The sequence below is a fragment of the Bicyclus anynana genome, chromosome 23 (assembly GCF_947172395.1).
Source record: "Bicyclus anynana chromosome 23, ilBicAnyn1.1, whole genome shotgun sequence".
NCBI classification, from domain to species: domain Eukaryota; kingdom Metazoa; phylum Arthropoda; class Insecta; order Lepidoptera; family Nymphalidae; genus Bicyclus; species Bicyclus anynana.
Window position 1 is genome coordinate 4,795,994 of NC_069105.1, and position 12,235 is coordinate 4,808,228.

A 12,235-nucleotide genomic window follows, 5' to 3' on the forward strand; every position below is an offset into this window, starting at 1 on the left:
TTTGTAATAAAATAACATATATTAGTAAATTGAATAAATAATTTATTCTTTTTATTTTATTTTTAATTAATTTAAAAATACGATAAAAAAATAATATTAAAGAATAGTAAATAGTTAGTAATAGTAAATCATTTACTTGATTGTGTATTAGCATTGCGTTTAATGAAATATATTATTGTTGGTATTGGTACATGACAAATTCAAAGAATTATATTTTATTTTGAGAAACATAATAAAATAAATAGGATAAAAATAATAAATTTATTTTAAGTAGGCTTATTTTACAAGCACTTTTAAAGGTTTGTCTGTTGACTAGTGACCATTTCCTAAGGCAGGATACTATCAGTAAAATCTGAATTAAAAATAAAATAATCTAGTAGTTAAAAGTAGCGGTTGTTTACTAGTTTAGTAATAATATCGATAACCGGTGCTACACTACTACGACTATTCGTTCAAAAATAGTAAATATAAACCTTACACTAAACTTTATTAACACCAAAACTAAAATTGTTAATTTGTTGTTAAAATCAAGTCCGTTGTTAAAATGTTTATACAAAGGTAAGAATAATATTATTTAAATAAAGAAAAGCGTTTAAATTAGAGTTTTGAACGATTACCAGTTTGAATTTTAAATCTGGCATTTCTGAACGCATCTTATTTAAGCCGTGCACAGACGTGATAAAGGGTGATGATATTATCTGAATATTATGTCTGTGTACGAATGCAAAATATTCGTGTCATAATAAAAAATAAGTATGAATATGTTTTGAATAATAGCAGTAATTTAAAAACAATGTTTTGGAAACTGATGTATAATGAATTGGACTTAATTATGATTCGGATGTTTACACGCACCTTTATAGATTTCGTTTGACATACAGTGATACCACCATAAAAATTAATTCCAGCTGTTGGAGGGAACTTCAAATTACATACGAAGCGTATTTGGCACAGAATAATATTTAATACGTATTACTTGGTAAATAACTAACTAGATGTACGGTGTTTTGGCGAGAAAATTGTAGGATTTTGAATCACATGTATCATCACTATTTTCATTGATTTGCTGCATTTTAGAGTTTTATTGAATTAAAGTACAATGCATTTTGTTCTGTAAAGCCGCACAAGTTAAGCGGAGGTTAAAAAAGAGTTTTAAGTGATACTAATTAGTCTTTCTCGATGAAAAAAAGTTCTGGTAAGCTGCCTACGTCTTCATGACTTGACCAGGACCTGACGATGGACTTGTCTAATTCGGGCTAATAGGGCAATTATATAATAAAAAAATATTACTTGTGGACTAGCTAATTAAACTAACTGCAAAGCCATAATGAAAAACAAAAAACTACCTACTAAGATACTAGAAATTTAAGAGAAATTTCATCAGTATTCAAAGAAACTACACTTCTATTAATGGTTTCAACCAAATTGCTTTGACATAATAATTTCAGTAGCTTTTTAAGCATATCATTTTATTCAGACACGCCACGCTTTCGTTCGCTTGTTGCCTGTGTAAATATACATTGTATTGTATTGAATTTTAGTTATATTCTATTCTTCAGCAACTTTCATTGTAGTGACACATTTAATCAGTGGCGTAGCGTGTCCCGCTGGGCCTTATATCAAAATTTGTTGCGGCGCCCAAATGAAGGTTAAAGATTTCTCTCATAAGAAACAAAAATGCTCGGTTATAATAATATGACAGTGACTTCATATTATGTAGAATGTTTCCAACTTTTACGGCGTTTATTACCCTTGGAAATATTGGCGCACGCTTAACCTGGGAAAAAAATGTTTTTTTGCTTTTTTATTTTTTAAAGTGAAAACTGCAGTTCTTTTCCCCGGGAGATATCAGATTAAGTGAGATTATGGAGTACATTCTACTATTTTTTGCTATCACACGTAAGGGGCCTCTGTAGTCCGAGGGCCCCGTATCATTAATACAGCTGATACGGTGTTAGCTAGCCCCTGCATTTAATAACCTGCGGAATGTTTAGGAACAAAATAAAACAAAAGTAAAAAATTAAAAATGTTTATTTAGTGAGTATAAGCGTGTACGCGGCACAGCTGACTAGCGGATTCCAAAATACATATCACATGACACCGTCGGCACCGTCGGCACTGTCGGCACTGTCGGCACTGTCGGCACTGTCTGCACTGTCTGCGTGTGAAGCCGATCGATTCATAAACATCAACACTTAGTTACAGTACAATACTTGTGTTTATTTCATTTATAATTTACATACAAACATAAGGCTTCGCCATTTGATCGAATAAAATAAATAAATCTGGAATTTTTTGTAACTTTACGTATAGTCGGGGCCAATGTAGTGCCAATTGTGTTGTGAACGACTCCTGAATGAACCATGCAACCACTGCAAGTGTCAGCGTGCGGTGGTCACTTGTCAGCGAGAGTGCACAGCACAATCGGCACAGTAGTCTCGTATCTCGAGCGGCGTTGTGCGAACGTAAGCCCTACTTATACACTATGTCTATTTACTTTTAAATACCTACGATAAAATATTTATTTACATATTTATTTGTAAAGAATCATTGACTAGAAACCGTGTCTTGGAAATAAAAACATAACAACAAGTACCAATAATGGAGTTACGAGTACGGGTACAGGAACATGGGCGCTAACTTTAACACTGCGGCGTGGAATGGACAGTTTCCATCTTTGGTAACACATTTGAACACTTCATCACGATTTGGACTCGACACACACTCGCGACAGTCGCACGTGGGCGCTGCGACAGTCGCACGTGGGCGCTGCGCCGCCGCCGAGGGGCAACTCGACAGATAGCGATCCTAACTTTAAAATATTTACTTTGTCTTTTAAAAGAAATAACGAAAATATCATGGAATAAAACGTTACATATCTGAACAACTGAAGAGCTGCTCGTCAGCATATGTGTTTCCTAGCAGGAGTGAATAGAATTATAATGAAGCGCGTCACATCTTAAACCTCAACTGACGTGAATAGTCGAGTGCAAACCTACAGACCATACAAATAAGTAAATCGTTAGGTGGACGGCGACCCTAAGACAGCATCAACTGTCAACAGTTCCCCTCGAGCGGCACACAAGCAGCGCCTCCCACACACTCTCACACTATCTAACATAATATCACGAGCTTCAGCCGGACGGCGAATGAAGCCAAAATAAAATTTACTACAAACAACAACGGTAAAAATATAATAATCATACAAAAACAAATGACAACCTAAATTGACTAAAACCAAATGAAAATTCGAATAAAAAACATTGCCAACACAAGTGTAATATAGAAATTCAAATAAGTAGTGTTTCATCAGCCGCGACCGACGCGACTGTCGCGTCCGCGCTGTATAGATATTATACTTTTGGAAAACAGTTTGACGTGGGGTCTAGTGTTAGTAAGAAGTGTATAATTATTTGTGTTAATATATTGTGTTTGTTCTTATAAATCATGATTTGTCTTTAAGTGCCTGCTAAACAATGATTTTTCTGTAAATTTCTAAGGCCACCTCGTATCACTCAGAATAATTTAACAGTGCGTTATTGCTCTGCTGTTCCTTAAATTTATACAAACAAAAGCACTCAAAACTATTGTCAAACTGTCTGCCGAAAGAAATAAAACGATATCATTGCGTAAATAATGTCGTTACATTAATACGTAAAAGCCACATGTAAAAACAACAAATAACCCTAGAAATATTATTAAGCCCATCTGTTGTCGTTTATTGTAATTATTAATAAATAAATCTGTATCTAAATTACACGATAGATTCATGCGATTTTATCGTATATTTATACAACGCGACGCGACTGTCGTGTCGCCGCGACTGATGGTGTTTTTAATTCACAAACCGATTCACACATTTGAGTACCGATTCGTACATGTGTAACTGTCGATTGTAAAATTATAATTAAAAACGAATACTGCTACTAAACTTTACCGTGCGTAACATACTCGTAACAAAGGTTCGTGAGACGATTTATGAACGCACAAGTATAAAAATAATCCATATTTATCACATCCATACTATACGATTGATGAATTTCTCAATAAAAAGATGCTTGGAGGGAATTAGAGTGGCTTCCATCTTCACATAGGAAAAAGAAGTACTAATCTAAGTCTTGATGGTGATGATTCGGAAAAGCAAATTACTGATTTTATAGCCGACTTTTTCCAGTAGGATCTGCCTTCCAAATCTGTACTAGAGGCATTAAAGGCAGACTTATCAAAAACCCTTGCAAACTAGTTTAGTTTAGTTAAGAGCTTTTGAAACTTGTAACAAATATATTTGAATCTAAGTTATTAAGCAAAGCAAAATTACTTTCTACGCACATAGGGCGAGCGCTCATAAATCGTCGCGCGACCTGTTCATACGTTTTCACATCTGCGCATTAATTTTTTTTTATTTATTTAATTAATTTTAATACTGAGATCATGCGCCTGTCGCCAGCGCACGTCGCACCACGACAATATGCGTATCTTTCTTTATGGTTTCTCCAAACAAATGCGGAATACCAGATTTCTTTTTTATATAAGTATAAAAGTTTTCGCATTATTCTTCATAATTACTATAACATTAGTCGTATGTAGCTGTCGACGATATTTCGACCGAGAAACATATTATTATAGAGGTACTATTTACACATTCGTGTACAATAAATATAACATCGTCTATATACAGCGCAGCAATGCTGAGCCGGGAATTTCGTGTCTGCCTGAACACGAATTTGTATAAAACATTACATTGTGACGTCATATTGATACAATCAACCTGACGTCACAAACATCAAGGGCCGGCGCAGCGTGCGGAAGCGAATCAAGCGATCGCACTTATAGAATACCTCCAGGCGTATAAAAATATCATAATACACATTCAATGCGCCGAAAACTAAAGGTTCATTTACACGAGCGGCAGCTGCTACCGGCGACTGCAGTCGGCGACGTCTCGGCGGCAGGCGACGGCGTCGCCGACTGCAGACGACTCTCGGCGGTAGTAAATGAACACGAAGACTGTCGGTCTTCAGACACAGTTTAGCACTACAACTTGCATTTAGTCGCTAATATGCAACTTGCCAAATGAAATTGTAACTTGACATGTCTGACAATACACCAGACAGGTCATTTACAGCGCACGTAAAGGTAACTGTCCATACATCCGTGCTTTGGACAACGCTTTAATGTACGCTGCAAAATAAAAGTCACAGCACACATAAGTTCGGAAAGGGATCAGATCCACCCATCCAGTATTCTTTGTTTGAAACTCCTTACTTAACGCACACTATAGCTTGGCAAATTCGTTCGTAACACTCCCGATGGTCCGCGCGGGCCGGGAGGGGGTAGCGATGCCCCGCGCGCACGACTTCACACCAGCGCAATCCTCTCCCCGTCGCCCGCATATCATGGGAGTGTCATCAACTTGATAAGCTATAATGGCAATCGTAACGTAATCGCCTCGCCTCGGGATAAGCTTATGGCTCGTCTCTTCGAGCGGATTCACCCCTCTCACCCCTCCCTAACATTTCCCAGTCAATATGTGCTATGACCCTAAGACTTGTTAACTGATATTGGGCTATGCAGTAACAAAGCGTCACTTCGCTGGTAATTCACAACTTTATAACATTATTTCTTCTATGGACAACGATTGTATTAGTTATTATATAGTATAGTTATATTTATTAGGTACTATTAAGGTGCAGTGAGGTAAGCGCACACGGGGACGGTACTTCATAGTAACTCTAGATTGTTCATACAAAATGTACTGAAGCGACGACTCGCGCCGTGTGCGCCGCCCCTTCTCACATGACAGTCGTTTTGGGACGCAAACAGACGCCTCTCAAGTAAAATTATCTACATTAAGTTTATTTATAGAATGTTTAAAACTTTTTGATTGAATGTTCCGAAGAAGCTATAGAAATTGACCGGATACTGTTACTGTAGTCTGTAGCCAATTAACGAATCATTAAAATTAAGAGTAAAATCAACCTTCAAGCTTTTAGGTTTGTTCACACTCTCATAGGGAGCGCTGGTAAAATGAAAAAACAGTAGTACATAAAGTACCGACTTTAAAACTCAAGACACGCGGTCGATTTTACTTTAACGTTATACTTGGAATATGTTGTTGTCAATGTCATGCCGAGGGTCATACTTATATGAACTGCAAGATCGGAATGATGGCGACATTATTGTATCATTATAATTTTTGCAGATGCAAAACGTTGAGTTGGTATTTCATTTGTTATTTGTTCGAATTTAATATGATCCAATCGAACAGATACAATGTGTTTCTCAATTTTCGCGGTTAAATTGTTTCGACTGCTCTCACGCGTCAGCGAATGCGCCCTTCGGTGTGCACTCGGCGTGAGCTCTCCACTGACTGCACGTGAGCGACTCCTGGCACGGCTCAGTGAGTGAGTGAGTGGGGGCGCAGGCCTACCGCACGCCGGCGGTGCCGAGGCGGTGGTGCGCGGAGGGGGCGCGGGGGCGCGCGCTCACGCGGCGCTCGGCGGGGAGCTCCTTCTTCACCGCCACTGGCGCCGGCTCCACCGCCTGGAAACATCGGGATGTGTGTTTTAATCGTTTATTCATTATACCTTCCCAGTCAGGACAAATAACAAAGCGCCATCTATGAGCCTCAGTCATAACTGCATCGCAACAGGTTCTTGTATAAAAAGGGATAGTTTCAAAGTTGTCTAAGAACGCCATCTACTGGTAGTTTAACTTATCAAACATTATTTCACTACGCCCGTAGCGTAGATGGCAGCACGTATCGCCCGATTACAATTTTCCCAAGTTTCACCAAGATCCTCCTCAAGTCGAGCGTGCGTGATGAGGTTTTACTTCAAAGACACTGAGGGCAGGCACCTTGGCGCGCGCGGGCGGCGGCGGCGCGGGCGGCACGTGGCGGCGCGCGGTGGGCGGCAGCGGCAGCGGGCGCAGGTCCAGCAGCGCGTGCGCGCGGCGGCGCGGCGCGGCGGCGGCGGGCAGCGCGCAGGCGGCGGCGGGGCGGCGCGCGGCGGGGTGCGCCAGCGGGCGCGCGCGCAGCGGCTCGGCGGCGTGCTCGGGCAGCTCCCACGCGTCGCAGTCGTCGTTGTAGCGCAGGCGCAGCACGGTGGCGCGGCCCGCCTCGGGCACGAAGCTGTCGGCCAGCAGCAGGCGGCGCCGCAGCTCGCCGATGAGCGCCGCCTGCAGCGCCTCGTGCTCGCGCCGCTCCGCGTCGTGCGCCTCGCGCTGCTCCACCGCCTCCTCGCGCAGGCACGCGTACTTCGACAGGCACTTCTTGAGCCTGCGCACGCACACGCACGGGTACAGTGACACACACCACCACAACACCACAACATATATGTACATCGAGTTCAACGAGAACCCATTAGTGAAAGCAAACCTTAAAAACAGTATCAATTTTATCAGATTTATCTAATACCAAAATATAAAGCTTAACTTTAATAAACTTTCTCTTGGACTCGAAATACTAAATAATGAGAAATCATGTCCCTAAAGCTCATCTTTTTTTCATATTATCTCAAAAAACATACAAAAACATTAGGTTAACAATCTTAAACGTTTGAAAATCAGAACCACTTTTGCGAGCACCTTCCTAAAAAGTCACCACAATCAGCTGTAAACATTACTCACGGTTGGAGCGTGGACTGACTGACAAACTCTCAGTTGTTACAAAATCATGTTAGTCCAACGGCATAACAGACTTAAACAGAACAAAAAAAAGCAGTTCTCAAGTGACCTGGCCGTCTTGTGGTCCACCTCCTGCTGCAGCGTCGCGAACGTGTTGGTGACGATGGTGGTGGTCTCCTCCTCCAGGTCGATCTTCTGCTGCATCTCCACCTCCCGCTTCTTCCTCTCCGCGATCTCCATGTTCCTCTGCTCCAGGATGATCTGGCTCTCGTTCAGGTCGTTGATGAGGTCTTTCCCCCCGCCGCCCTGCACCAGCCTCTCCTCCAGAGATTTGATTTGATGCTCCAGTACTTCAGTCTTGGTTTTCTCTTGTTCTATCGTGGATTCGGCGAGTATGTGTTCGCTTTCTAAGCTCTCGGTTTCTTCCTCGGCTGTGGAAATAATAGTTGGTTATTTTAAAAACATTTAAAAAATTCCAATTACTTGTCTTAAAGTCGTACAGTCGTGTTGGCACTGAGACATTACTCGTAATGTGGATCGGTAGGGAAATAACTCGATCCGCGATATTGTATCAGGTTACAGTACAAAGGAAGCGTTACGCAAACAATTGTCGACGAGAATATTCCTTTATTTATCATGATAGACACATGAAATATTTTTTAATTATAAATTTAATCAGTATTTTTAATAAATAACGGTAGTACTACTGAGTGAAAGCGAGCAGAGGGCCTAGTGGCAGTTTGATATTGTGACGATCGTTATCGTAAACGCGAATTTATAAGGAACAATTTCATATAAATTCGAGTTTACGTTAACGCGATAGTAACAATATGAAACATTGAAAACTCCCACGAGGCACACAGCACTCAAGCCGGCACTACGGTTGTGACCACGAGCTCAGGCAGTCAGTGCAACGAAGTTTCTTTACACATTCCGTCATTGACTCAATACACAAAATCTAAACCGTAACACAATGACTGACAATGATATTGAGGGACAGGTCGTTTGGTACTAATAATGATCATACATATCTACGGGTCACCTTTACTACGGCGAACTGCACATGCGCAATGTCGATGGCAGACACTGCACACTGCACATGTCATCATCACATCTGTAGTAACGTGTTAGAGAGACTGAAACATCGTTTCTGAATACACTCCTGGAGGAAGAGTGCGCGCGTGATTGGTACGTACGCTCGTGCGGCTGCGGGCGCGCGCGCGGCGCTCGCTTGCGGCGCTCGTGCGCGCGGCGCGCCTCGATGAGCGTGCGCAGGCGCTCGATCTCCGCCTGGTACTCGCGCAGCTTGGCGTCCTTGGGATCCTCGTTGCGCACCGGCTTGTTCTTGATCGCTGCAACACGAACGACACTCGTCATCACTCGCGTCATGTGTGCAGCATAGTGTACAGTAGGCGGGCGACGCACCCTTGGCGCGGTGCGCGTACCGCAGCGTGGTGATGGTCTCGTCGTAGTTGTAGCAGGCGGGCCCGATGTTGGCGATCATGATGGTCTTGCTGTTGCCGCCCAGCGAGTCCTGCAGGATGCGCGTCAGCTTCGAGTCTCTGCAACACGCGGCGCGTCAGTGAGTGGGAGCGGGAGGCGCCGGACGGCGGGAGGGGGGAGGCGGGCACCTGTAGGGCACGTGCGGGCTGTTCTCGGCGAGCGCGGAGATGACGTTGCCGAGCGAGGAGAGCGCCTGGTTGATGCGCGCCGCCTCGCGCAGGCGCTCGCCGCCTGCGCCCGTCTTGCGCTGCCGCTCGCTGCCCGCCAGGTCCACCAGGTTCAGCTTGCCCACGCTGGAAACCAAATACATCGCATCAGTAAACTGGTAGATACGTATCTAGCGAGTACGTACAATGGTAATGTTAGGAAGCACCTACAAAAGGTACAATCTCAAGCAGAAAACGTCTGTCGGATGATCTGACGGCGATGATGATAAACTATAACTCGTCAATAATAGTGTTACGTCTACCGAGTAAATAAAGAAAAATCCCAACGTGCGCCACAACCACAGTCCACACATTAGGTTCTGAGAAGAAATGATCAAGCAGTGGTTGCGTGTAGAGGCTCGATATGTTCTTTCAATAAATGTCCTAAATATACTCGATATTAGAGCAATGAAATTAAATAGTTATGGCTATTAGCTAATGCGAGATACAGTACAGGAGCATATCCATGTATAGGGTCCCACCCCTCTGCGTGGAGCCGTGGGGCCGAGGTCGAAGGAAATCACTGACATTGGTGTTCGGGCCACATTCAGAGCAGAACGCACTTGTTGAATCACTCGCCGCCGCGTGCACCGCGCGCGTTCCGGTGAACATCCGGAATGCTGTTTCACTTTAGTATCATTGTTTAGATATTTGTTATCATTACTAGCGCATACATTTCAGTACTACAATCAGTAATCGATACCCTGGGCTTCACCGGCGAAAACGCACAGCAGCTGATGACGAGATCCTCCTTAAGGCACCCGTTAAAGGCGACACTTTTACTTGAACGTGTGAGTGTGACTAGCGAAACTAAACTTACTTGTGAATCATAGATTTTGAGGTGCTGTTTCCTGTCAAGATTTTCCGAGTAAATTGCTATAAAGGTTATCAATTTTCGCTTATAATTTTTGTTAAGTTACACTTTTTGCAACTTACGCTGTCTACAACTGTGATGTCCAAAAAGGCGCGAGTTATGGTTATGTCCTAGCTCCCAAGTCCCAGTACTTATTGTAAAGACCTATTTTTACAATAAAATATCTTTTCATAGACTGAGTAACGATACGTGTTGTGGTCCTGACCCAAATCTCTCTCCACACCCAGATTCAAACGCTGATTGGGGTGACAAACAGCTTTTCATATTTCGTTGTAAAGGGTCTGTGGTCAGTCGGCACAGGACAGCGTTTTGTAGAATCACCCGAGCGATTGGCCTGCGCGGTACGGCTACTTACAATCTGGTGGTCCGTGTATTGAGGCTGGAGGTAACGAAGGTCATATGTATATCAATGTCGTTATTATCGGATTTTAAAGTAAATACATTCGAATAAAAATAATAAGTAATTTTATATCCGTTACCCAATAAAACGATTATTTAACAAAGGTATCAGGGTCTACTGCTTTGCGAATATCGACTGTTAATATTTAATTGAACTTTGTATTGACGATTAAGGTCGCCGGCGCGTGTAAATTTTTACCTCTATAAAATATATTTTATAGAGGTAAAAATTTATTTGATGGTCGTTTGGACTTAACTGAAAAACTACACGACCAATTAAAAAAAAACATTCAGAATTACCATCATTAAGAAGCAAGTCAAATTAATTGAATACAATTAGATATGTATTAACAATTTTGTTAAGAAGTGTTATTGTTACGTCATCTCATGTGCAGCGTGACGGTATCGTGGGCGCCGTAGTGTGACGTGGGCACTACGCTAACGCTAGGGCGCGCCCACGGGACGCCCAGCGCGTAGCGGCCGCACCAGCGGTCATTTTCTCCCCACGCTATTGACAGTAATATATCTGACCTTTTCAGATTTATAGCTGCCTCATAGGTGGCAGTTGTTAACAAAATATATGACTTCCAAATAAGAAAACCTAGGTTGGAAAAATGGTATAAATATTATAGTAATTATAACAAACATAGTAAAGAATGACGATCTTATAAGAGCAACTATTGAATTTCTTGCCGTTTCTTCTCAGCAGAACCCATCTTCCGAACCGGTGGTAGTAGTCTTTACAAATAGTTAACTGACGTTTCAAAAGTTGTAAACTAAACCTACTTGTAATAAATGAATTTTGATTTGATTTGGCAATCTGGGTCAAACTGTGAAACATTGAGCTTTTAGCTCGCATCTCGTGAAAGCAAATGACATTGTCGACCAATGGCCGACCAATAACTGGGAATATTGTTCTATCTGAGACGAATGAGAGAGTGATGTCTCCGGTTTGGCCGCTTATTATTTATTTTGTCTTCACGACATGTTGAACTAAATACTGAACTAAAACAAATTTATTTTTTTTTAAGATTTTAGAAAAAAATTAGCATATTTTTTTCCATTTAGGTACGTATCTATTCTGATAAACATAATATCATTTGATTGTATTATCTAATTATGATAATTGTGTTAGAACAGCGTGCGACAGCTATCGGTTGCGGCGATTTGGCGACGCGGACGGACGAACGGGCAATTATCTTAAGGTCATGATAACGTAGATAGTGTATTATTATTATTATTTCGATAAAAACTCTATTGTCATATTATGTTGTTTATTTTACTATCAACTAGCGGACGCCCGAGACTTCCTCCGCGTGAAACTCGATGTAAACTTTTAACTACCCCTACCCTACCCTACCCCTACCTCGGGAGAGCACGTTCAGGTAAGCAAAAAGGGTATAAATATAATATAACGCCCATATGAACTTTCCTGTAAGGAAGCCTGACCACCCTGGCCTTAAGTGGGTCATTAAAGCAACATAATGATGTAGGCAATGCATCCTACTAGGAAACCTACTTGAATTAAACGAATTTAATATGATTCTCACACAGGTAGCACACACCTAGTGGAAAGTGTACACCCTCAGTGTAATGTTCAGTAGCAGAGAGCTAATAAAGATTACAA

The 12,235-nt window shown here is 41.9% G+C and overlaps 1 protein-coding gene across 1 annotated transcript in view; it reads right to left on the reverse strand.

Annotated features, from left to right (window-relative positions):
* Positions 1-3,849: 3,849 nt before the first annotated feature.
* LOC112046641 (kinesin-like protein Klp68D) overlaps positions 3,850-12,235 on the reverse strand; it is a 49,399-nt gene continuing 41,013 nt past the window's right edge. Inside the window, exons 6-11 of the mRNA XM_052888869.1 lie at positions 9,258-9,422; positions 9,052-9,188; positions 8,823-8,978; positions 7,736-8,057; positions 6,859-7,279; positions 3,850-6,543 (exon numbers count right to left, since the gene is read on the reverse strand). Of these exons, the coding sequence (XP_052744829.1) occupies positions 6,427-6,543; positions 6,859-7,279; positions 7,736-8,057; positions 8,823-8,978; positions 9,052-9,188; positions 9,258-9,422 (1,318 nt within the window). The 3' untranslated portion in view covers positions 3,850-6,426. The remainder of the gene's footprint in view (positions 6,544-6,858; positions 7,280-7,735; positions 8,058-8,822; positions 8,979-9,051; positions 9,189-9,257; positions 9,423-12,235) is intronic.